Source organism: Phacochoerus africanus, chromosome X (assembly GCF_016906955.1).
Source record: "Phacochoerus africanus isolate WHEZ1 chromosome X, ROS_Pafr_v1, whole genome shotgun sequence".
NCBI lineage: Eukaryota > Metazoa > Chordata > Mammalia > Artiodactyla > Suidae > Phacochoerus > Phacochoerus africanus.
In genome coordinates, this window is record NC_062560.1 from 41,808,135 (window position 1) to 41,835,815 (window position 27,681).

The 27,681-nt window shown below is 41.1% G+C and overlaps 1 protein-coding gene across 1 annotated transcript in view; it reads right to left on the reverse strand.

Moving 5' to 3' along the window:
- The window catches only part of EFHC2 (EF-hand domain containing 2), a 189,125-nt gene extending 162,405 nt beyond the window's left edge, over positions 1-26,720 (reverse strand). The window contains exon 1 of the mRNA XM_047765634.1: positions 26,590-26,720. Coding sequence (XP_047621590.1) covers positions 26,590-26,631 — 42 coding nt within the window. The 5' untranslated portion in view covers positions 26,632-26,720. The remainder of the gene's footprint in view (positions 1-26,589) is intronic.
- Between the last annotated feature and the right edge of the window lie 961 nt (positions 26,721-27,681).

Below are 27,681 nucleotides of genomic sequence, written 5' to 3' on the forward strand. Positions count from 1 at the left end.
AAAGAGAATGCGGTATATGGATACGATGGATATTATTCAGCCATGAAAAAGAATGAAATCCTGCCATTTGCAACAACAGGGATGGACCTTGAGGGCATTACACTAAGTGAAATTAGTCAGAGAAAGACACATAGCCTATGATCTCACTTATATATGGAATCTTAAAAAAATGAAATAAAAAATTTCAAAAACCAAGCTCATAGATGCAGAGAACAGACTGATGGTTGCCAGAGGTGGAGGGTGGGAGAAGGGCAAAATGGGTGAAGGGGGTGAAAAGGTACAAACTGCCAGTTATAAAATAAGTCCTGGGTGTGCAATGTGTAGCATGGTGACCGTAGTTAAAAATACTCTATTGCATATCTGAAGGTTGCTAATAGAGTAAATCTGAGGAGTTCTCATTACCAGAAAAAAACAATTTCTTAACCCCATGTGGTAGTAGATGCTGGATTTATTGTGATCATTTTGCAATATATACACATATCGAATCATTACACTGTACACGTGCAACCAATATAAAATGTCATCTACAACTCCAAAAGAATTACTCAACATGAAAAGAAGAGAAAGGAAGAGACAATACCTCACTTCCTCTTAGAATGCAGCCTGGGAGACCCAGGTAGGGCCTGAGCATTCTTGCCTGGGGGAGCCAGGGCCACAACAGCCACCCCAGGGCAGATGAACAGCCCAGCTCGAAGGCCATGGCAGGAAAGCTAGAGGCAGTGGTAAAGATGGTGACCTGCAGCCTGGCTCTGTCCCATAGAAAATCCATTGCCACTACCTCCAGCCTCAGCCCATTCCTCGCTCTCTCTCGCACGCGGGCACGCTCGCGCTCTCTCTCTCTCTCTCTCTCTCACACACACACACACACATTCACACTCACTCAGTTTGCCACAGTCAGTTCCAAATCAAGAATGTCTTTTTTTTTTTTTTTTTTTGCTTTTTAGGGCCGCACTGTGGCATATGGAGGTTCCCAGGCTAGGGGTCGAATTGGAGCTACAGCTGCCGGTCTACACCGGAGCCACAGCAATGCAGGATCTGAGCCGCATCTGTGACCTACACCACAGCTCACAGCAACACTGGATCCTTAACCCACTGAGCAAGGCCAGAGATCAAACCTGCAACCTCATGGTTCCTAGTCAGATGCGTTTCTGCTGCACCATGATGGGAAGTCCTAGATACTATCTTAAACCTGGAGCAATGGGACGAATTAGGACAGGAGGAGCAAGGATGCTCTGTGCACAGAGTTATGAGTCACGTACCACAGCTGAGCTGACAGCATCCAGTGTGAGGAGCAAGACAGGAGTGAGTCTAAATAAAAAGGACAAGTTCATGTTTGGAAGAGGGTGAGACAGAGTAGAAAGTGTAAGGAGGCCCGGAGATGGGATTGAGATGGCAGAATAGAAGGACTGGAACTCAACTTCTCTCCTAAAAACAACAAAATTTACAACTAAATGCTGAGCAATCTTCAACCAAACGGACTGAAAACTTTCAAAAAGATATCCTACTCCAGAAGACAAAGAGGAGGCCACATTAAGAGGTAGGAGGGGCGATTACATGATATAAGCAACCCCATACCTTCCAGGAGGAAAGCCCCACAGACTGGAAAGTAACTGGTTCACAGAGACTCACCTACAGGAGTGAGAGTTTTGAGCCCCACATCAAACTCCCACGTGTGGGGATCTGGCACTGGGAGAAAGAGCCCCCGGAGCATCTGGCATTGAAGGCCAGTGGGGCTTGTGCATAGGAGCTCCACAGGACTGGGGGAAATAGAGACCTCATTCTTAAAAGGCGCACACAGACTTTCACATGCACTGGGTCCCAGGGCAAAGCAAAGTCTCCATAGGAATCTGGGTCAAACCTGACTACAGTTCTTGGAGGATCTCCAGGGAAAACAGGAGTGAATGTGGCTTGTTGTGGTGGAAGGACATTGGAAGCAAAGCTCCTGGGAATATTCAGCAGCTGCCTTTCTCTGGAGGGGGCCATTTTGGAAAAATCTGGCCCCATACATCAGTCAGTTAGCAGCTGAGAAGCCCCAGGGCAAACAACAATCCAGGTGGGATCACAGCCCTGCCCCTCAAGTAAACAGGCTTCCTAAAGACCCCTCAGGCACAGAGCTTCCTCTAATCCCATCCAGAGACTAAGCCCCACCCACCAGAGGGATTAGAATCAGCTCCACCTACCAGTGGGCAGGCATCAGCCCCTCCCATCAGGAAGCCTACAGCAAGCCCCCATACCAACTTCAGCCACAAAGGGGACAGACACCAGAAGTAAGAGAGGCTACAACTCTATTATCTGTAAAAAGGTCACTACACCGAAAATCTATAAAAATGAAAAGACAGAGAACTATAACTTAGATGAGGGAGAAAGGAAAAAACCCCAGAAAATCAGCTAAGTGATGAGGAGATTCTCAGCCTCCAGGAAAAAGACTTTAGACTGCTGGTGCTGAAGAGGATTCAAGACATTGGAAATAAACTGGAGGCAAAGATGAAACACTTTGCAAAGAGACACAAAATATAAAACTTAAACAAGAAGAGATGCAAAATACAGTAACTGAAATAAAAAATTCACTAGAAGCAGCTAACAGCAGAATACAGGAGGCAGAAGAATGAATAAGCAAGGTGGAGGACAGATTAGTAGAAATTACGAATGTGGAACAGAAGAGAAAAAAGATTGAAAACAAATGAAGAGAGTCTCAGAGAACTCTGGGACAACGTTAAATGCACCAACATCCATATTATAGGGGTGCAAGAAGGGGACAGAAAAAATATTCCAAGAGATAATAGCCGAAAACTTCCCTAGCATGGGAAAGGAACCACTCACTCAAATCCAGGAAGCACAACGAGTACTATATAAAATAAACCCAAGGAGGAATACACCGAGACACATATTAATCAAACTGACCAAAATGAAAGACAAAGAGAAAATCTTGAAAGCAGCTAGGGAAAAGAAACAAATAACATACACAGGAACCCCAATAAGGTTATTGGCAGATTTTTCAGCAGAAACTCTGCAGGCCAGAAGGGAGTCGCATGATATACTTAACATGATGAAAGGAAAAAACCTCCAACCAAGATTACTTTACCCAGCAAGGCTCTCATTCAGATTTGAAGGAGAAATCAAAAGCCTCACAGAGAAGCAAAAGCTGAGAGAATTCAGCAACACTAAATCAGCCTTACAACAAATACTAAAGGAACTTCTCTGGGCAGAAAAGGAAAGGCAGCAACAGGAAACAAAAATACCACAAATGACAAGGCTCACCAGTAAAGGTATATATATATACAGTAAAGATACAAAATCATCCACACACAATTATGCCACCAAAATCAGGAATCATGAGAAGAGGAGGGTACAAATGCAGGACAATGGAGATGTACTTGCAATTAAGAAACCAACAACTTAAAACAATCTCTTATATATATAGACTCTTATATCAAAACTTCAGAATCACTGCAAACCAAAAATCTACAATTGATACACAAATAAGAAAAATCAATGCAAATACAATACTAAAGATAGCCATCAAACCAGAAGAGGAAGGAACAAGAAGGGAAGAAAAAAGAGCAACAAAAACAAATCCAAAGCAATTAATAAAATGGCAATAAGAACATACATATCAACAATTACCTTAAATGTGGATGGACTAAACGCCCCAACCAAAAGACATAGACTGGCTGAATGGATACAAAAACAAGACCCATCTATATGCTGTCTTCAAGAAACCCACTTTACTTCTAGGGACACAAGCAAATTGAAAGTGAGAGGATGGAAGGAAATATTCCATGCAAACGGGAATCAAAAGAAAGCTGGAGTAGCAATACTCATATCAGACAAAATAGACTTTAAAATGAAGAATATTTTAAGGGACAAAGAAGGACATTACATAATGATCAAAGGATCAATCCAAGAAGATGATATAACAATTTTAAATATCTACGCACCCAACACAGGTTCACCACAACATATAAGGCAACTGCTAACAACCTTAAAAGGAGAAATTGACAATAACACAATCATAGTGGGGGACTTTAACACCTCACTTACAGCAATGGACAAATCAACCAGACAGAAAATCAATAAGGAAACACAGGCCCTGAATGAAGCATTAAACCAGATGGATTCAATAGATATTTATAGGACATTCCATCCAAAAGCAACAGATTACACATTCTTCTCAAATGCACATGGAACATTCTCTAAGACTGATCACATCCTGGGCTACAAAACCAACTTTGGTAACTTTAAGAAAATTGAAATCATATCAAGCATCTTTTCTGACCACAACACTATATAACTGGAAATCAACAACAAGAAAAAAACTGCAAGAAACACAAACACGTGGAGATTCAACAACATGCTACTAAACAACCAATGGAAGAGAAATAGAAGAGGAAATTTAAAAATGCCTAGAAGCAAATGACAACAAAGATACAACATTCCAAAACCTATGGGATGCAGCAAAAGCCATTCTAAGAGGAAAGTTTATAGCAATACAAGCCCACCTCAGGAAACAAGAAAAAGCTCAAATAAACGACCTAACGTTACATCTAAAGCAGCTAGAGAGAAGAACAGACAAGACCTAAAGTTACTAGAAGGAAAGAAATCATAAAGATCAGAGCAGAAATCAATGAACTAGAAATGAAGAAAACCATAGAGAAGCTGGTTCTTTGAAAAGATCAACAAAATTGATAAACCCTTAGCCAGACTTATCGAGAAAAAAAGAGAAGACTCAAATCAACAAAATTAGAAATGAAAAAGGAAAAGTAACAACAGACATCACAGAAATACTAAGGATCATAAGAGACTACTATATGCAACTATACACCAATAAAATGGAAAACCTAGAAGAAATGGACAAATTCTCAGAAAGGTACAATCTTCCAAGACCAAACCAAGATGAAATAGAAAAGATGAACAGACCAGTCACGAGTACTGAAATTGAAACTGTGATTAAAAAACTTCCAACAAACAAAAGTCCAGGACCAGATGGCTTCACAGGCGAATTCTATCAAACATTTAGAGAAGAGCTAATTCCCATCCTTCTGAAACTATTCCAAAAAATTGCAGAGGAAGGGATACTCCCAAACTCATTCTATGAGGCCACCATCATCCTCATACCAAAACCAGACAAAGATACCACAACAAAAGAAAACCACAGGCCAATTTCACTGATGAACATCATGCAAAAATCCTCAACAAAATACTAGCAAACCACATCCAACAATACATTAAAAGAATTGTACATCATGATCAACTGGGATTTATCCCAGGGATGCAAGCATTCTTCAATATCCGCAAATCCATCAGTGTGATACACCACATTAACAAACTGAAGAATAAAAACCATATGATCCTCTCAATAGATGCAGAAAAAGCCTTTGACAAAATCCAACACCAATTTCTGATCAAAACCCTTCAGAAGGTGGGCATAGAGGGAACCTACCTCCACATAATAAAGGCCACATATGACAAACCCACAGCGAACATCATTCTCAATGGTGAAAAGCTGAAAGAATTCCCACTGAGATCAGGAACAAGACAAGGATGTCCACTCCCACCACTACTCTTCAACATAGTTTTGGAAGTCCTAACCACAGCAATCAGAGAAGTAAAAGAGATAAAAGGAATCCAAATTGGAAAGGAAGAAGTAAAACTATCACTATTTGCAGATGACATGATACTATACCTAGAGAATCCTAAGGATTCTACCAGAAAACTGTTAGAACTCATCCATGAATTTGGCAAAGTCGCAGGATACAAAATTAAACACAGAAATCAATGGCATTTCTATATACTAACAATGAAAGCTCAGAAAGAGAAATTAGGGAAGCAATCCCATTTACCATCACATCCAAAGAATAAAATACCTAGGAGTAAACCTACCTAAAAGAGACAAAAGACCTGTACTCTGAAAACTGTAAGACACTGATGAAATAAATCAAAGAGGACACAAATAGATGGAAAGACATACCATGCTCTTGGATTGGAAGAGTTAATATTATCAAAATGACTATACTACCCAAGGCAATCTACAGATTCAATGCAATCCCTATTAAATTACCAAGGACATTTTTCACAGAACTCGAACAAAATATGCTAAAGTTTGTTTGGAAGCACAAAAGACCCAGAATAGCCAAAGATATCCCGTAAAAGAAAAATGGAGCTGGAGGAATCAGGCTCCCAGACTTCAGACTATACTACAAAGCAACAATCATCAAAACCATATGGTACTGGCACAAAGACAGACATAGATGCGTGGAAGAGGATAGAAAGCCCAGAATTCAACCCACGCACCTACAGCCAACTCATCTATGACAAAGGAGGCAAAAATATATAATGGAGAAAAGACAGCCTGTTCAGTAAGTGGTGCTGGGAAAACTAGACAGCCACATGGAAAAGAATGAAATTAGAACACTCCCTAACACCATACACAAAAATAAACTCCAAATGGATTCAAAACCTAGATATAAGACCAGACACTATAAAACTCTTAGAGGAAAACATAGACCAAACACTCTCTGACATAAACGACAGCAACATCTTCTCAGATCCACCTCTTAGAGTAATGACAGTTAAAAACAAAAATAAACAAATGGGACTTAATTAAACTTAAAAGTTTCTGCGCAGCAAAGGAAACCCTAAACAACACGAAAAGACAATCCACAGAATGGGAGAAAATCTTTGCAAATGAATTGACTGACAAAGGATTAATCTCCAAAATTTATAAACACCTTCTGCAGCTCCATGGGCATGAATTTCATCATGGCGGTCCCATCCTCATGACCTCATCTAAATCTAATGACCTCCTAAGGCCCCCTCTCCAAATATCATCATGCTGGGGCTTCAAGATACAGATTTAGGAAAGACACACAGCACCAGATGTACAAACAGCACCGCAGATTCTGAAAACATATCGTTGGTGAAAAATGGTAGCTACAGCATACAGTATCATTTATACATCTTTTACAAACCAAAAATGCTACATATTTCACAAGAACACATACGGATTCAAGAATGTGTCTCCAAGATGTTTTTAAGTCAGTCTGTATAAAGTAGAAAGGGAGTGAGATTAGGGATTGAGAATGACAAGGAATAAAAATGCGTAAAACAAGAGAGAGACCTTGCACAGATCAATGACAATATTGTGCCATAAATGGAGGGACACAATTAATTCACCTCTTTGCACTTGACATTTTAAAAAATGATGGATGGAGTGAGAAGTGAGAGGTAGGCAGACAAAGCAAGGTGCTAGTGCAGCTGAGAAGCACAAGGTGAGAAAGGCCTGCACAAGGGTGAAGACAATGGGAATGGGAAGGAAGGGACTTCCTACAGGGCAGGGACCTTTGAAACTTGACCTTGAAGAAGTACAAGTTTGATCTTTTCAGATGGGTACTTTTGTACAATGCAAAAAAATTAATTATAAAAAATTGAAATAGGGAGTCCCCGTCATGGCTCAGTGGTTAGCGAATCCAACAAGGAACCATGAGGTTGTGGTTCGATCCCTGGTCTTGCTCAGTGGGTTAAGGATCCGGCATTGCCGTGAGCTGGGGTGTAGTTCACAGACGCAGCTCAGATCCCGAGTTGCTGTGGCTCTGGCATAGGCTGGCAGCTACAGCTCCGACTGGACCCCTAGCCTGGGAACCTCCATATGCTACGGGTGTGGCCCTAGAAAAGAAAAAAAGACAAAAAAAATTGAAATAAAAAACAAAGATATAAAAACTTCTAAGCCCAGTGATCACACCCTCAGATATCATTGCAATGTCAAATTGCTGTATAAGTTTCTAAAGGCTCCCAATATCGCAAACACACACCATACTTGGAATAGCGTTGCTACTCTAGACATCAGGGAAAAAAGCCAACATCTGTGATTGGATGTGTTAAGAAAGGAAGAGTGATGGGAGGTGACTTGAAAGTTTCATGCCAGCCTCACTTCCGCTTTGGAAAGGGGAGGGGGAGAACAGAAAAGGCAATAAGGAGAAGAGTTCCCATTGTGGCTCAGCAGTAATGAACCCAACTAGTATCCATGAGGACACAGGTTTCATCCCTGGCCTTGCTCAGTGGGTTAAGGATCCAGCGTTGGCATGAGCTGTGGTTTAGGTCACAGATTCGACTTGGATCCTGCATTGCTATCGCTGGTGTAGGCCGGCAGCTGAACTGTGATTCAACCCCTAGCCCGGGAACTTTCATATGCCATGGGTGCAGTCCTAGAAAGACGAAAGACAAAAAAAAAAAAAAAAAAAAAGCAGTAAGGAGGACAAAAGTACTTTTATCTCCTGGCTCCTTCGCCTACATCTCACTGCAGCTTCCAAACACGGTTATAACAGCACTGGTTGAGTTTCTCATTTCTGAAGGAAACTGAAGCAGTGGATTAGGGATGAAGTGCCCTCAGCGCGGCTGGTCTTTCCTTTCCTGGTCACCATCATAGCAGCAAGGGGAAGAGAAGAGACTGGTAGAAGCAAAGAGCAAAGGAGGTGTACCTGCTTCCCGGCCCCCCAATAATACACATACACAACTGCTGGGAACGTGTCAGTACATTTTTGTCCAGCTAGTGCCAGTGACTAGGTATACTATACAATGGGACCTCTGCCTTTAAACATAAGATCTATCCTGCTGTACAGCACAGGGAACTATATCTAGTTTCTTGTGATGGAATATGATGGAGGATAATGGGAGGGAAAGAATATATGCTTTTATACATATATATATATATTCTTTTCCTGGGTCACTGCTGTACAGCAGAAACTGACACAATACTGTAAACTAACTATAATGGAAAAAATAAAAATCATAAAACATTTTTAAAAATAAACACTCAAGAGAAAAAAAAAAAAGATCTACCAATGCTATGAAAAGGGAAAAGAAATCACAATGTGCAAAATTCAGAAGGTAATTCAATCAAGTCCCTGCTAAACTGATGAGCAATTCTCTATCCAAAGAGTATTAGCTAGATATTTGTTAAATATTTCCAATTCTTTTGCTAAATAAAATGAAGTCAGCCAGACCAAAGTCTTAAATACGTTTAATATGAAAAGAACTATTACAAAAACCCTGCCAAAACTCTTGGTTTGTGAGTTGCAAATTCACACATTCAAACTCAACACAGCAACAACACACACAGGCTTCCTTAAAGCTCAGTAATGTCAATTTCTATGGTTATTCTCATCAGCACAACATGCAAAATTCCATTTCTGCACTATTGGAGTATTAACTTGAAATTTCAGTTCAAAATTCTATACCTCAGGTTACCAAAGTGGAAACCATGGGCGGGGGGGCATGTAAGTTAGGGGGATGGGATTAACATATACACACCATTATATATAAAATAGGTAGCTAACCAGGACCTACTGCATAACACAGGGAAATCTAGTCAATATTCTGTAATAATCTATATGGGAAAAAATGGATATATATATATATATATATATATATATATATATATATCTCATATAAATACAAATGATTCACTTTGCTGCATACCTGAAACTGATACAATATTGTTAAATCAACTATACTCCAATAAATTTTTTTCTAATTCTATATCTCAGAAAGTAATTGCTTGACAATTTGTTTGGTATGATGAAAAAATACATAGCACACCTGTTTCAAAACGTTTGCCCTAGGAATTCCCGTCGTGGCTCAGTGGTGAACGAACCCGACTAGGAACCATGAGGTTGCAGGTTCGATCCCTGGCCTCACTCAGTGGGTTAAGGATCCAGCGTTGCCGTGAGCTATGGTGTAGGTCGAAGACACAGCTCAGATCCTGAGTTGCTGTGGCTGTGGTGTAGGCCGGCAGCTTCAGCTCTGATTCGACCCCTAGCCTGGGAACCTCCATATGCCACAGGTGTGGCCCTAAAAAGCAAAAAAAAAAAACAAAACAAAACAAAAAAACAACAACAAAAATGTTTGCCCTTCCCAAGACACACACACACACACACACACACACACACACACACACACACACACATGCATGCACACATACAAGCTTGAGATTTGCCATTATAATCTCTTTGGCTCACCTGTCAACCTGCTAGTGACTGTGAAATGGTACTCAATCTCAGTCCAAAGAAATTTAGCAAATGATAAAATCGGGAACATACCAGCCTCAGATCCAGTATTCCTTTACCTCCTTGGGTCCTATTCCACTGATGGCACCACTGCTGGAAAGGCAGCAGCCAAATCCAGACTCTCCTTGATGTTTCACAGCAAATAAATAGCTGATACCACCATCCCTTCCTTGTTGCTCAAGACTGGAAGAGCAAGTATATCACATGATTGGGTGGATTAATGAATAATCAATAAGCTGCCAAGGCCATTATGGAAACAGTAAAGCTAACCCGAACAGCGTCGGGAGTTGTTTATCCATTGTATAATCTCTCTTTCAGAGCTCCAGCACATCAGAGTCTCTTTGCTTCTATCTTAACTGCGTCCAAAGCCAGATGTTTCACAACCTTAGACGACAAAGGCAAGAAGAATAAGGTACTTGGTAAGAACCCAAGTGCTCACTGAGGTCACCAGGAGCTAGAAGCCGATGTCTACAGATGTGACTATCACTCCGGGGGCCATCAGAGCTGACATGTGTAGCACTCCTCTAAGTACTTTAGAAGCACTAAATTCTTTTAATTCTCAGAGCAGATCTCTGAATATGCTATTATGACCCCCATTTTACAGATGGGGACACTCCGGCACAAAGAGGTAATTTGCCCAAGGTCAGCCCACCAGTATAAATAGTTGAATCCAGGATGACAACTCAGTGCCTGAGCCCTTAAGCGATCGGCCTTGCGTTGTTGGAGCCCCCGTCCAGAAAAGGAATAGACCTCCCTTTGTTCAAAGTCATCTGGATGGAATGACGACTTTTGCTTTTGACAAATACAGTAATGGAAATGACCTCCGTGACCTGGAAGGGAGGGAACACGTCAGATAACTGGACCTGGACTCAATCCCTTAAAAAGCAGAACACGGAGTAAAGGGTGCTGGAGAAACCCTTTTACAGCCACCAAAAGTCACTAAAACGATGGGGCCTGAAGAGAGCCAGTTAAAGATTTAATATTTCGATATATATCAACAGCACTTATTTTTCCAACTACTTTTTAAGGTTGATGGAAAATATGACATAGAATTACCTAAAACTATCGTTCTTAGAGATTCCTGCCTGATCAGGGTGGGGACTAGTTTGCTTCTACTTCATGAATAGTTTTTTTCCTCTCCCTTCAGAGCATATTTATTTTAGAAATTCATTCTCTCTTTTCTTATTTTCTGTAGTTTTATGGAGCAAAAAAGTCATTCAGCAAAGACTGTGACCCTCCCAGAGAAAATAACAACAAAATTGCCTCGGGTAGAGCGGGATCTTAGCGCTCGGAACCAGAAGAACACGAAAGCTATCATTACTTATTAATGAAGCTAAATCACTCAAAAAGAAACCCCAAATGTAAAAATCTCATTTAAGAAAGTCAAACAAAAGAAACCTTCTAACATTTTTCAAGCTAATGTTCCCCTTTCCAAACCCAACTTGCAAAAATGTTGTGCTCCCGATTCTTAGCCATCGACTCAATATAACAATATGAGTGGGTTTATGTCTTTAATAATATATTTAAATCAGGAGAGGGACAGATAAAGTTAAACCAGTAAGATCTAGAAAGCTGTACAGCCCCTTCCTCAGAAAATGCTACATATTTTTTCTCTAAATAATTCAACTCAAAGCACCGATCCATAAAAAGAATGCTAAAGACTTTGCCCAAAGCCGGTTAGCATCACTGGCTCACCACAGCTGATCAGTTCATTCATTCCCAAATTCCTTCTCCCTGGCCCCTTGTATCCATTTAGAAGCTAGAAAAGGCTAAAAATCCATGTGTTTCTTCAGCCTCCTTTTCAGAAGTCTGTCCTGGGATTCTGGAAAAGGCTCTTGTCCTCTTGAGCCAAGGGATAAATGCAGGTGATGCTGCCCCTAGGTCATCTCTTCTGGCCTTGAGATGTCTACACAGCAGCCACACTGGGATCCTGGCAGGAAGTGGAGGTGGGGATTACAGAGAGGCTGACTCAAAGTTGAGCCTTTAAATGTATGCCAACAGCACCTCCCTTCAGATGTGCTGCTTCGTAATAAATAAATACATAAATACCCGCTTGTTTAAGCCTCTACTGGTCAGGGATTCCATTACTTGCAGTATAAAGCATTACAAATTAATACATTTAGTCTCGACAAACTGTGCTTTAACGCCTTTTTTTAAAAAAGCAGAATGAGATTATTAAGGGGTCTAAAGGGTAATTTTCTTTATATGTTGAGAAAAACAAATTATCTTCTCAAACTCTGAGCACAACAACTATGAGCACAATTTATCACCTTCACTGACATAAGGGCTCGGAGATTAATTCTAGAATTTATGATAAGAACTACTGATAAGAACAATCTCAAGGCAGCTGTGAGCTGTACACACAGGAGCAGTGCATCTGGAGATGGAACCAGGAGTTTATGATCTGTCCCAGTACCTTCGTTATAGATATTATGGAAGAAAATCTATGTCAAGGTCAAACCAGAGTTGTGCATGGAATCGAGGTTCATGAGTATGAGAGTGTATGTGTATTAGGAGTAGGGAGGCTGAAGTAAGCTCCTGTAATAACATACTGGCTGTGGTAGCATCTGGTGCAAGTTGATAGTTAAAGAAAGTTTGGGCATCAAAAAACAAAGCAGGAGCTCCCATCATGGCTTAGAGGAAATGAATCTGTCTAATATCCATGAGGACACGGGTACAATCCCCAGCCTCGCTCAGGGGGTTAAGCATCCGGCGTTGCCATGAGCTGTGGTGTAGGTCGAAGATGCGGCTCAGATCTAAGCGTTGCTGTGGCTGTGGTGTAGGCCAGCATCTACAGCTCCGATTTGACCTCTAGCCTGGGAACCTCCATATACTATGGGTGTGGCCCTAAACACACACACACACACACACACACACACACAAAAGCACCTGCAACACAGTACAACCATCACATCTGACCTCCCTCTCCCCCAGCAAAGAATCTGTGGGCTTTAAGTACCATGGGCCACTCGGGGTAAGGCCTAAGGATTCAAAAACCCTGGGTCAGAGTGGAGGGGTGAGATACAAGGGCAGCACAACTTCCAAATATACTTCATTAATTGCTAAAGACTTTCAGGGACAGAGGAAGCCTTTTCCCATAGCTGTGAGGACAGTGGATGATGGAGGCACAAGGGTAGGAGAGGGTGGTGATTGTGTCCTTGTGCTGAGTGTGTTTTAGGACTGGAATCTGAACATTTGCATCAACAGCCCCTCATGCCACAAGATCAAGAGTAAAGCAAAAATTGTAACATAATCTGATACTCCTGACAATGATATTTAAAAGTGGGTAAAGTCATAGGGACCTAAATGGAAGTGAGGTTTCCACAGTGCATTTGAAGGGATACAACACTGATAGCAACAGACCATAATCTATGGAAATCATGTATATATACTGCAATACCCAGAACCACCACTATGAAAACTATACTAAGAAATAGACTCAAGGAGTTCCCGTCATGGCACAGCAGAAATGAATCTGACTAGGAACTATGAGGTTGCGGGTTTGATCCCTGGCCTCACTCAGTGGGCTGAGGATCTGGTGTTGCCGTGAGCTGTGGTGTAGGTCGCAGATGTGGCTCAGATCCTGCATTGCTGTGGCTGTGGTGTAGGCCAGCGGCTACATCTCCCATTTGACCCCTAGCCTGGGAACCCCCATATGCCACAGGTGCAGCCCTAAAAAACAAAAAAGGAAAGAAACTCAAAAACACTATAAATAAATCAAGATAGGATCCTTAAAAAAAAAAAAAAAATGGGAGTTCCCATCGTGGCTCAGTGGTTAACGAATCTGACTAGGAACCATGTCAATCCCTAGCCTCACTCAGTGGGTTAAGGATCTGGCATTGCCATGAACTATGGTGTAGGTTGCAGATGTGGCTCAGATCTGGCATTGCTGTGGCTGTGGCATAGGCCAGCAGCTACAGCTCTGATTAGACCCCTAGCCTGGGAACCTCCATATGCCATGGGTGCGGCCCTAAAAAGACAAAAAAAAAAAAAAAAAAAACATGTTCCAGTTACCCACAGGAAGGAAAGAAAAATAAACAGAAAACATAGTAATATATCAGACACAAGCATTAACAAACCAATAATCATCTTAAATGTAAATGATATAAATACATTAATCAAAAGACAGATTTGCAGAGTGGATTTTTCTTTTTCTTTTTAGGGCTATACCCGCAGCACATGGAGGTTCCCATGCTAAGGGTCGAATTGGGCTACAGCTGCCGGCCTACACCACAGCCACAGCAACATCAGATCTGAGATGTGTCTGCGACCCACACCATAGCTCATGGCAACGCCAGATCCTTAACTCACTGAGCAAGGCCAGGGATCAAACCTGCATCCTCATGGATGCTAGTCAGATTTGTTTCCAATGAGCCATGATGGGAACTCCACAGAGTGGGTTTTAAAAACATGACAAACAACATACTGTCTTCAGGAAACTCATTTCAAATTCAATGATATAGGCCAGTTGAAAGTAGAAAGATAGAAAAAGATAATCAGGGAAACACTAATTTTAAAAAGTAGGAATGGCTATGTCAGTATTTGATAAACTAGACTTCAGAGCAAAGAAAATTTCTAGATAAAAGAGGGACACTACCTAATGATAAAAGAATCAATCTACCAGGAAGACACAACAAACTTAAACGTGCATGCAGCAAACAACAGAACCTCAAAATATATGGAACAAAACCAATAGAGCTGAAAAGAGAAATAGGTAAAACCACAATTATAGTTGGGGGCTTCAAAGAAACTGTGGTAGATAGACAGAATACTACTCCGCAGTTAAAATGAATGAAGAGGAGTTCCCCTCATGCATGGCTCAATAGTTAACGAACCCAACTAGTATCCATGAGGACACAGGTTCAATCCCTGGCCTCACTCGGTGGGTTAAGGATCTGGTGTTGCTGTGAGCTCTGCAGTGTAGGTCACAGATGAGGCTCAGATCCTGCGTTGCTGTGGCTGTGATGTAGGCCGGCAGCTACAGCTCTGATTCAGTCCCTAGCCTGGGAACCTCCATATGCCGTGAGTATGGCCCCAAAAAGACAAAAAAAAAAAAAAGAGAGAGAGAGAGAGAAATACACTCGCACCAATGAGTTCAAGTAAATCTGGGAAAAATCTGAATAAGGTTGGTTGATTACATTAATGTTAATATCTTGGTGGTGCTACTATACTATTGTTTTGCAATACATTACCAATGGGAAACTGGATAAAGGATATACAGGATCTTTCGATGTCATTTCTTACAACTGCATGTAGATCTACAATTATCTCCATAAAAATTTCAATTAACAATAAAAGAGAGGGTTTCCTTTCCTCAGTAACGAGGAGAGGCTCTACTCAGGTGCCTGTTATAAGGTGTTAAGTATGAACATGAGTACAGATGAGCAACGAATGCCAAGAGTCTCACAGAAATGAGATGGAAATAGTCTTATAAATGACCAAACATCTCTGTTTCAATTACCACACTCAAGTGGAGAAGGAAAGGCAGTCTAAATTAACCATTAAGCCATGTGAATCCCACCCCCCCCCAAAAAAAAAATTCTAGCAGCTGTGAGCATTCCCTTCTTTGGGATGCCAAACACATAGGAAAGCAAAGAATTTGTTTGGCCTTCAACTAGCCGTGCTTGTTACTTGGTCACTGTGGCGGTCGCAGGCCAAATTCAGGCATCCTGGGGCCTGGTTAATGAGGGAGTGAAAATTCCCACCTCTCCTTTCCTTTGACCTTGGGGAACCCCCTCCCCCCTGCAAAGTTGTCTCTGCTCTTTCTCCAGCTGTAGGGACATGATAAACTCAGGAAATGACTCAAGAAATTCCTTTACATTTGCATTAGTGTGTATCTGGAAGCCTGTTCTCAGGAGACTGGCCTCCTAAACGGTCCTGCCTGATGAATGCTCAGAGGAAAAACATGGTTGTAAGAAGTTGTGACGTCTGGAACTGAGGCAGCCATCTTGCAACCATGAGGTCACAAGCCTAAGAAAGAAAAACCAACATTCAGAAGACAGCAGAATGGAGAGATAACAAGAATCTGAGTACTTTGACATTCATCAGCCACTTCTCTAGAGTTCTTAATACATGAGGCAATTAATTTGGCTTAAGCCACTGTTAGTCACGTATTCTGTTACTTACAGGCAAACGTACCCTAAGTGACACACCCATAAAGTTTAGGACAGAATACAAAAGCGACCAAAGTCAGGACTTCCCTTGTGGTATAGCAGACTAAGGATCCAGCATTATCACTGCAGTGGCTTGGGTTGCTGTTGTGGCACGGGTTCAATCCCTGGCCCAGGAACTTCCACATGCCACAGGTGTGGCCCCCCCAAAAAAAAACCCACAAAAAACAAAAACAAAAGTGACTAAAGTTAGGTGTTTGATTCCCCAATAGGCAAAGTGACTCTAATTTCCAAAATGCAAGCCAACATTTAGGAATAGCAATGGAGTTGTCCATCATTTCCAAAGTACGAACAGCAGCTTTAAGAAGTGGCCCAGTCTGAAATTGTGCAATTTCAAGGACATTTCAGTAGTTACCAGGAACGAGTTACAGAAGTCTAAGTCAAAACCATCCTGCGATCTGGCACAGTAAACACCTACTTTTTCTCTGTCCAGCAATTCTGCACCACCAATTGCTTTCTTTGGATATTTCTTTCTTTTAACAGTTGCATTGAGGTGTAATTTATATATCATGGTAGTTCTATTTTAAGGGGTTTTTTGGGGGAATCTCCATATTGTTTTCCACAGTGGCTGCACCAATTTACACTCCCATCAATAGTGTACAAGGGTTCCCTTTCCTCCACATCCTCTCCTCTTGTTATCTGTGGTCTTTTTGGTGATAGCCATTTTGAGGTATGAGGTGATGTCTCACTGTGGTTTTGGTTTACATTTCTCTGATGATTACCGATGTTGAGCAGATTTCTCATGGTCCTGTCGGCCATGTGTATGTATGTCTTCTTTGGAGAAGTGTCTATTTAGGTCTTCTGCTCATTTTTTTTTTTTTTTACATTTCAGAAATATACTTTTTGCCCTCATTTTAATTTTTTTAAACATTACTGTAGCTGACTTCACAATGTTATATTCGTTTCAGGTGTACAGCAAAGTGAATCAATTATAGGTAGATAGCTATACATTCTTTTTTCCCATATAGGTTATTACAAATTATGTAGATTTCCCTGTGCCATACAGTAGGTTTTTGTTAATTCTCTCTTTCACAGTCCTGTCTATATGTTATTTCCATCCTCCTAATTCCTCCCTGGTCCCATAGTTTCCTCTGTGGTAACTATAAGGTTGGTTTTGAAATCTGTGACTTTGTTTCTGTTTTATAAATAAGTTCTTCTGTATCACTTTTATTAAAGTCTACACATAAGTGATAAAATATTTGTCTGATTTACTTCACTCGGTACGATAATTTCTATGTCTATCCATGTTGCTTCAAATGGCATTATTTCATTCTTTTTTATGGCTAAATAATACTCCACTGTATTTTTGGCTTTTTATTTCAGCATTAGGTGTGATAGTGAAAGACTGGAAATAACGCACCTATGCATCAAAAGGGGATGGGTTAAATGAACTATACCATGTCCACACAATGGAATGCTGTGTAGCTACACATGCCAATGGAACAAGGGTAGCTCCATATACTACTAGGAAGAAATCTCTAAGATATACCGTTAAAAGGAAAACTGGAAGGTGCAAGGGAATATGTAGAGTATGCTCTTATTTAATAAGAGACCATGTGAATATATTTAAGAATCTGCTGTTTTAAAAACCAAAAATAAATAAAGGAAGGATAACCCAAAGGTCAACAGTCTTTATAATGGTACTTACAGAGGGAGGGAGGGAGGGAGGGAGGGAGGGAGGGAGGGAACAAGACTGATGGGATAGGGAGAAAAGCCAGACTTGTCTGAATGTAACTCGCTTTGTAAATTTGACTTTTGAAACCACACAACTGTTTTACATTATATTAAAACAAAACTCTTTTAAGTTAAAAATTAACAGCAAAGTGAAACAAATGGAAGTAACTCAGTATCAAGTTAGTGACTTAACCGTACTGTCTGGAATCATTTAAATGAAATTAAAACCCAATAATGTGACCACACATTCTGGGTTAGATCCGAAAAAACTTAACTACAAAAAAATCTTTTTTTTTTTAACTATGAAGAAATCTTAAACGACTCTGAAAACTCAAATTGCTAATAATAATGTTATTAATAATCAAAAACTATTATAGGGGTAAGTATTTTTATTTATAGTTGGAGAAGGTAATTATGCTAATGTCCTTATGAATCAACATTTTCAAAGAAGTTAAATAAAAATTCTACAGTCCTTAATTTGCATTTGAAATATCAGCTTGGATTCAAGTGGCATTTTATCTTTAAAAATGTATACACGTTCTCTAGCCTTGTTTTAAGAGAATGGAAATTCAAGCCACAGACTGGGAGAAAATATTTGTAAACCACGTAGCCAAAAATGGACTTGTACTCAGAATGTATAATGAACTCTCAACAGTAAGGAAACATACAATCCAATTAAAGATGGGCAGAAGCCATGAACAGACATTTCACCAAAGAGAATATAGGGATGGCAAATAAGCACATGAAAAGATATTCGACATCATTCATAAGCCATTAGGGAAATAAAAGTTTAAATTAGGATGAGTTACCACTATACACCTATGAGATTGACTAAAATCCAAAATACTGGTGATGCCAAATGCTCTCAAGAATTTGGGTTCGTTGCTGGTGGGAATGCAAAATGGTACAGCCACTCTAAAGACAGTGCAGCAATTTCTTTACTTATGGCCAGTTCCATACTTTACATATGTGAAGTCGAGTATCCTGCCGTTCATAGAAAAGTAGCAAGCATTTTGCTGCAGTTTTCAACTTCTCACCTATATAAGCAAAGCTTTCCTTGTTTAACAGGTATCAAGAGAAAGGTGAGAAATCTTCTCATTTCAGGTGAAAATGAAATCTGTGTGTGCTTATCTCTAATTTGACTCAGAATTGCGTGTCTATGTGGCACAAGTGTATGTTTCACAATGAAGAGCTAATTTTTACTTTATTTTTAATTTTTAAGAAATCAGATTCTTATGGAACATCAGTGCATAGGGAGATTAAGATTATCACCTATATTTGAGCCTGATCATGTCAGTCAGTAAAAAATCTTAATCTTTAGGTGTCACATAAAACTATACCTTAGGGAAAAAATACTTTTTCTATTTCTTTAATTTTATATCTCTATAAGATGATGGCTGTTCACTAAACTTATTGTAATAATTATTTCATGAGATATCTAAGTCCAATCAATCAATATGCTGTACACTTTAAACTTATACAGTGCTATATGTTAATTTCATCTCCATACAACTGGAAGGGAAAAAGAGAGGAAGAAATACAAAGCAAGAAAATTGATACATAAATTCAAAAATAATGTTCAATTGTAATTTTGTATTTCATACTATTTTAGACTAATAACTCATGATCTTGAAAAAAATTTTTCTTAGGCTACATTTTTATTCATATTGCTTTGTCAATATGATTTTAGTAGCTCTGCTTATTAAACGTTGTCTATATCTTCATGGGTGCTTTTACGCTGCACTCATGTCATGTGAAAGTTCCCAGGTCAGGGATCAAACCCATGCCACAGCAGCAACTCAAGCCACTGCAGTGACAACATGAGATCCTTAACCTGCTGAGCCACAAGGGAACTCCCTATATATATATATATATATATTTTTTTTTTTTTTTGCTTTTTAGGGCTGCCCCACAGCATATGGAAGTTCCCAGGCAAGGGACTGAATAGGAGCTGCAGCTCCCAGCCTACACCACAGCCACAGCCACGCCAGATCCTTAACCCACTGAGAGAGGCCAGGGGTTTCACCGACATCCTCATGGATCCTAGTCGGGTACAGTAACTGCAGAGCCATGACGGGAACTCCTATTTTCATGTTTGAAACACCATTAATCAAAATAAATTTGTAACCTCTATTTAAATTAAATCAACTGAGCGTACTTTTTGGAAAAGTAAATCCCACCTTGGATTAAACCAATTATTTAACTGAAATTTATGATGCTAATGCATTTTTTAAACTTATGAAAGGTTAAGCTTACCTACCTGTTTGTGTCTCAAGAACACCTGCCTAAATGTTATTTTTAGCTTTAAATAAGGGGGGAAACTACTCTGGTTCATACCAGGTACCACATTTCATACCTCACTAGCACCCTCTATGGTAGAAACTATGAGAGGATTTTTAGGCAGATCTGGATAAGGGAAAAAAGGGGGAAAAAAATCAAGTAGGACATTTTAAAACAAGGAAAAAAAAAACAAAAAAACAGTTCCCATTGTGGCTTAATGGGTTATGAACCCGACTAGTATCCATGAGGACGCAGGTTTGATTCCTGTGAGCTGTGGTGTAGGTCACAGATGTGGTTCAGACCTGGTGTTGCTGCAGCTGTGATAGAGGCCAGTAGCAGCTCCGATTCGACCCCTAGCCTGGGAACTTTGGCCCTAAACAGTAAAATTAATTAAATAAATTAATTTAAAAAAAGTAAAACCCTAAGAAAGGCTGATTAGGATCTGTTGAGGCTTCCTGAAGGGTGAGTGGCTAGATTTGGCCTTGAAGGATGCTGAAGATCAGAACTGAAATAAGAATTGGTGTAGATGGCTCTAAAGAGAGTGTTTTTCAAAGGCTGAGGGCAAACCACAGTCATAAATAGGTGTTAGTGCCACGCAGTTCGGGTACATGTAACAGCAACAAAATTTCATGAGACAATTCTGACTCTTCCCAGCACAAAACACTGAATTTTTTTTTATTCTATTCTAGTCTATCCTGCTTCTTTTTGTTCTTCTTCTTCTTTTTTTTTTTTTTTTTTCCCTAAATGCTGGTCATGATTCATTAGATTGATCTCACAAAACTCTAATGGCCTGGGGTTTGGGGTGAAGGGGTTGGGACCTGAGGCAGGTTACTTTAAGGCAATGGAATTGACCACTAAGAATTTAGCGAGGAATCTGTAGGCAGAATTTTAGGCTGGAAAACCCTCTACCTTGTGAATAAGGCGACTGTTTTATGATCATATAAAGTTGAATTATCTAACATCACATGATGAAGTCATTACATATACTACTATGTATTACTCATAGGTTTTCTCTCTCAGTTGTTTATCACTTAAATTGCTGGTAAATCTCCCAAAGAGTGAATTTTTTTTTTCCTACATTAATACAGAGGCTTACATTAGTCTGGATAAAAATAAATTTCAAGGTATTTCTATAAGGGAGACAGATTCTAAATTTCTGTTGTATTTTAGCACAGTGAATTCAAATAATCTCTTTTTCTTCTTACGGAAGCAGTTGCTTCACCATAAATTAGATGATGGACCATTTACAACAAACCCCCCTAAAACGGGGGTTTTAGGTAGCATCATAAGAAAAACAAAGTGTGCTCCTCATTATTCATTAGAGGCGTTCAGGATCAGCTACACAACCATCTGTCTAAAACGCTGTCGAAAGGATTTTCAGCTTTGGCTGGAACTGTCCCTTTCAACTCTAATATCCTATCGTTTTTGACAATATGCCTGAGATTCTCTTAGCTCAGTACAAATCCAGCATGTAAATTGTTGGGGAAAAGATACCTCGTGTCTGGAATTTAGTTGTGACGCTTTCCCTAATTAATTCACAGAAAAAATGATTTTAATGTCATCAGTGGTACAAATGCTTATATTTTGGAAAGCACAGGGCTGCTGTTTGTATTTCAGAGATAAAAGCAGAGGTCACATGGCACCGAGCTGTGGAAAGAAATCAATCCAGTGCTCATGACTGACCACCAGCAGCTAATGAAGGAGGAAAGCGAATTCCTTTTCAATTTCTAAGAAAAAGCAGTAGAAGTAAAAGTTAGTTAGCCTGTGTTATAATTTTAAACCCAAACAGCCAGCAATTATGCTAACTCCAGGAGGCCAAGGTTGCTTTCCTGATAATTTAATTCAGCAAACAACGCTCTGTGATAGGTAGGAGGGAGGCGGGGATAAAAAGGCCAGATTTGGCTCTCTGACCATTCGGTGCCAGAGAGCATCCCATCTTTTAACTAAGCGCAAGTTTTTTAAAAAAAATATTAATTTTCTGACAACATATGGCACATTTAGTCCCCAGGCTAGTGTAACAAATTTTTTTTTAATGCAGCCACCTGCTTTGGGCACATACTAGGATACTCAATATATAAATATTGATTTGTTGAATGATAGCCCCAGGTATCTAATAAGTATACTGATTCCCCAGCGCACATGCACAAACACACACTCACACACACTTCTATTGGTCTGAGGCATAAAGTAAATAAATACTATTTTAAATACACTCACGCGTCTAGAAGCAGACACGCCTATATTTTGGATACTTGATTTATGACAAAAGCAGCTTCACAGAGAAGTGGAGTAAGAGTGGCCATTTCCAAATCTGTTAATGACAAGACAACAGGACCCAAATGGAGTCCCTTATGCTAAGCCCCAGGTCACCAAACTGAAACTTAACTGAGTGACAGTTTTAGTTCTCCCAGAAACAGAATCTCAAACCAGTCAACCATGAATCTCTGGATCAGCATGAGTTAGGTAATCCGTCTGATAAACCCCTACCATTCCCTAATAAGGAAAGTAACCTTTCAATAACCAATCTGGGTTTTGCCTAGTACAACTTTCCTATAAAATCTCTTCCCTTGCATAGCTCTTCAGAGCTCCTTTCTATCTACCTGACTCATGAACCACTGAATAAATCCAATAAGCTCTTTAAAATTTACTCAGGGAGTTCCTGCCGTGGTGCAGCAGAAATGAATCTGACTAGGAACCATGAGGTTGCAGGTTCGATCCCTGGCTTTGCTCGGTGGGCTAAGGATCCAGTGTTGCCACGGGCTGTGGTATAGGTCGCAGATGCAGCTAAGATCTGGCCTTGCTGTGGCTGTGGTGTAGGCCGGCAGCTGTAGCTCTGATTAGACCCCTGGTCTGGGAACCTCCATATGCCACAGGTGCGGCCCTAAAAAATAAATTAGTTCATTAAATAAAATAAAATTTACTCAATTTTGTTGTTTAACAAATGCTTCTGGGTTAATTGAATATCCATATGGGAAGAAATACAACCTGACCCCTACTTCTTTTCATACACACACCACACACACACACACACACACGTATTCTAGTTGGATTATAGATCTAAAAGTGAAAGGAAAAAACAACCCAATTTCTGGAATATTACACAGGAAAACAGCATCATGAACTTGGTGTAAGGAACTATTTCTTAAATAGGAAACATGAAAGCACTCATCTGAAGGAAAAATTCTTCTTCAAAAACACCATTAAAGAATAAAAAGGCCAACGGCAGACTCAAAAGATATTCACAACACACATCTGACAAGGGAGTCATACCCAAAATCAATCCAGAACTCCCATAAATCACTACGAAAAACACAGGCAACCCAATCAAAATTAAACAAAAAATAAATAGGCATGACTCAGAAGAGAACATAAATGACTGATAAATGGGTGAAATGTGCTCCATTTCATTAGGAAGCAGGGAATCAGATATTTAAACTACAGAGTCACCCAGCAATCAAAATAACGAAAATTTAAAAGACAGTTTTGTGTGTTCGAATATGGAGCAACAGAACTTAAAATGCTGTGGGAATTTAAACTGGTATAGGCCTTGTGACAGCATCCACCAAAGTTGAACATAAGAATATCATTTGAGGAGCTCCCATTGTGGCTCAGCAGGAACAAACCCAACTAGTACCCATGAGGACTTGAGTCTGATCCCTGGCCTCACTCAGTGGGTTAAGGATCTGGTATTGCCATGGCCATGGCATAGGCCAACAGCTACAGCTCTGACTGGACCCCTAGCCTGGGAACTTCTATATGCTACAGGTGCAGCCCTAAAAAGACAAAAAAAAAATAATATCATTTGAAAATTTTAAAAATATATTAAAAAAAGAACTTTAGTAAAAAAAAAATTATCTTTTGATCTGACAATTATACTGAGAGACACAAACAGTCAAAGCAAACTATTCTTAATAACCCCAAACAAACCAAATCTCTATCAAGAGTAAAATGTGTATACAAATGTCATACAATGGAATACTACAGAGCAATAAAAATATACAAACTATCTCTACACACAGCCACATGAATGAATCTCACAAACAATGCTGAGCTAAAAAAAAAAAAAAAAAGCCAGTCACTGGAGTTCCCTGGTGGCTCAGCTGGTTAAGGATTCAGCGTTGTCACAGCTGTGACTCAGGTTAGCATGGACACCACCGTGGTTTGATCCCTGGCCCAGGAACTTCCGCACATCATGGGCAGGGCCAAAAAGAAAAAAAAGGGCGGGTTACAAAGGAATAAACACCAGACATTTTCATTGATACAAAGTTCAAAAGCAAACCAAACCTAACTATAGCAGCAGCAGCCAGCAGAGTGGCTGCCTTTGGAGAGTGCAGAAGGGGTAATGACCACAAAGGGTCATAGGTAAGGCTGCCATGTAAAATTCAAGCTGCTCTGTTATATCTGAATTTCAGATTAAGAACAAAGAATCTTTTCATATAAGTAGGTCCCATGTCAATCTTTGGGACATGGTTTTTTGTGGGGGGTTTATTTTGGGGGGGGGAGGGGGCACGCCTAAAGCATGCAGAAATTCCTTGGCCAGGGATCAAATCCACACCACAGCAGTGACAACCCAAGCCACAGCAGTAACACCACCAGATCCTTAGGTTGATGCTTTTGGAGTCCTGGTAATATTTCCTTCCTCCCTCCCTCCCTCTCTTCCTTTCTTTTTTTTAAATTTTATGGCCACACCTGTGGCATATGGAAGTTCCCAGGGCAGGGAATGAATCTGAGCCACAGCTGGGACATATGCCACAGCTGCAGCAACACCAGATTCTTTAACTCACTGCACCGGGTGAAGGATGGAACCTGTGCCTCCTCAGCAGCCTGAACCACTGCAGTGGGATTCTTAACTCACTGTGCCACAGAGGAAACTCCCAATATTTTCTTTCTGGATAGTCACTCTGCATTTTTCTATACATTTGTTATACTTCACAATAAAAAAGGTTAAAAAAAAAAAAGTACACTCAGAACAGCCTTGCAGATTTTAAAATATCTCATCCAACCACTGTTTTCCCTTCCCACTCCTCATCAGTACGTGTGAGCTGTAGTACTTCTGCAGGAGATGGGCGTTGGGAAGCTGAAGTGTTGCTGGGCCCAAAGCGGTGGGCTCTACACTCAATTTTTATTACAATTACTTTTACACAGCACGCTTCTTTACTTCTGGAATCGTTTTTCATGCCATGCCTTTCAGGAGTCTCATTTGTGGGGCTGACTTAATTTTGCCAAAGGGCAACACTAGGTTGGGAGGCCAGCCTCTACCCATCCGCCAAGCAATGCACATGTTCACGAAGCAAGTTGGACTGGCCAACCTAGCGGGGGGGGGGGGGGGGGGGGGGGGGGTGTAGTCAGGATGCAGTGGCCTGAAGCTGTCAGGAAAACTGGTACTTTAGGGACAACAACTTGGATACAGACACTGGTCAGCATCTATAATGTCCAGCGCTTCAATCTGCTGCCTGCTTTCTCAACCGAGATTTAAGCAAATACCTTGAGGAGCTCCATGCAGTTGCCTCCCATCTGTGCGTTACTTACCTTCTTCCTACAGACACAACTGGAAACCCGAGCAAAGAGGGGCAACCAGCACAAACAAAAACCTGAATCATTTTCAGAAGATGCTCTTTACTGGCAAAAGTTCTTTCATGCTCAGGTTTTTAATGTTGCTGTGTTGAGTTGTTTTGCTGTGGTTTCACCTGGTTCTGAAATGAACCACTCGCAATTCTAAATGAAGAAAAAAACTCCTCCAAGTGTGGATCCTTCTATCAAGTTTAGGATCCACCGTTATAGGCTAGTGGAACCCTTACTTACCGGGGCCCCTACCAGCCTTGAGAATGCCAGATTTCTTCACTTTAACAACAGAAACTCATTCACAAAGGGTATTAAGGATAGTGAGTAGGCTCCCGGGCTGTGAAGACCGGTTGCCTGGAAGAAACCCAGCTTTACCGCTGAAATTGTGTAGCTCTGGCCAGTGCGTGAATAACGCATCGCTCTGTGCCTCAGTTTCCTCCACTGTAAAAATTGGAATTTAAAATAGTATCTAATACAAACGGCTGTTGGGCGCATCTAATACTGTGTAAGGAGATTAAAGCACAGTGCCTGGCACACCTTAAATACTCAACAATGATTATCATCGACACTACCAATGGCTAGTGGGTCCTGCCACCACCTCATAAGGACTCAACTTAACTTATATGCTTAAAGTAGGTAAAGCATCCGGATGCAGTTGGAGAGAGGCGCGGAGGGAGGTAGAGAGGAAGGGTTCCACCAGCCTACAAAGTTTAGTCCAAGTTGCGCCCAAACCACACAAGGCGAAGCTGCGTCAGGAAGCCTCAAGGAGAGGCTGGGAAGTGGCCACGCCTGGACCCCAGACTCCAACCGGGACCAGTGACTTCGGCGCCCTCACTACTCACGTTGCGGTTGAAGCTATTGCCAGGCAGCAGCGGCAGGGCCATGGCTTTGAGCGGCCAAGGGTCAAGGGTCCGAGAAGAAGGGCCTGCGGGCAGCGGCCAACTGGCGGCAGCGTTGTTTGACCCGCCGCCGCCCCCACACACACACCACGTTACCTAGAGACGGGAGGCGGTGTCACGGGAGGAGGCGGGGCTTCGGGGGCCGGGGCGGGGCTAGGCGGAAAGTTCCCCGCGCGCACCTCCCCCCGCCCACCCCACCCTCTCGGCCGGGTACCGGTCTCCCGAGGGTTTTCTCTCCACACGCATTGTGAACACACAAAGGCTGACAACCATGCCGTCCCCCGCCCCCGCCGCCGCTTTCGGGTTTAACCCTTTGAAAGGGCTAAGCCTCTCCTGTACTGAAGCTCCTCCGATTCTTGCACATTTCTTGCCATTTGGTTATTAAATTTATTTCAAACACACAGAGACGTCCAGAAAAATAATATCACCCCTGTGCTCCCTGAAATGCAACACCAGTTAATGTTAATTTACGTCAGCATTTATTTTGTAATTAAAACGTTCCGGATGAAGCCAAAGCCACCCGGACCCCATCCGTCGCCCTCACTCCCACCCCCATCACCAAGAAAACCCACTCGGCGGTAACCATCATCCTCAGGCCTTCCTCTGACGTTTTTAGAGTTGAACTAAACATTTGTAAGATGCCCGTTCCCGGTCCAATCCTAGGGGGCAGGGGCAGGTGGCACAAAATGTGGCCCTCTGTCACTCCATCATGCACCCAAGATGGCCAAGGCAGGAGCTCCTGGATTCCTCTCCCAGGAATCCTCCAGCTAATCCCTCCCTGAGTCTTCCTCTGTTGGTTGGACATGGGACTGAGGTTTCTCTCAGCCACCACCTCCTCTGTGTCAGTCGAGACCCCATTATTTCTTGTCTGGTTTTCTTTTAAAACGAAAACCGAAAACAAAAACTCCAACTAACTGATCTTGCCTCCAGGGCCATCCTCTTCTATAATTCATGATGCATCTGTTATTCTTCTGTTTCAGTATTCTTCTAGCCTTCCTGCCGCCTTCCCGAGGCAGGCCAACTCCGGAGCCCACT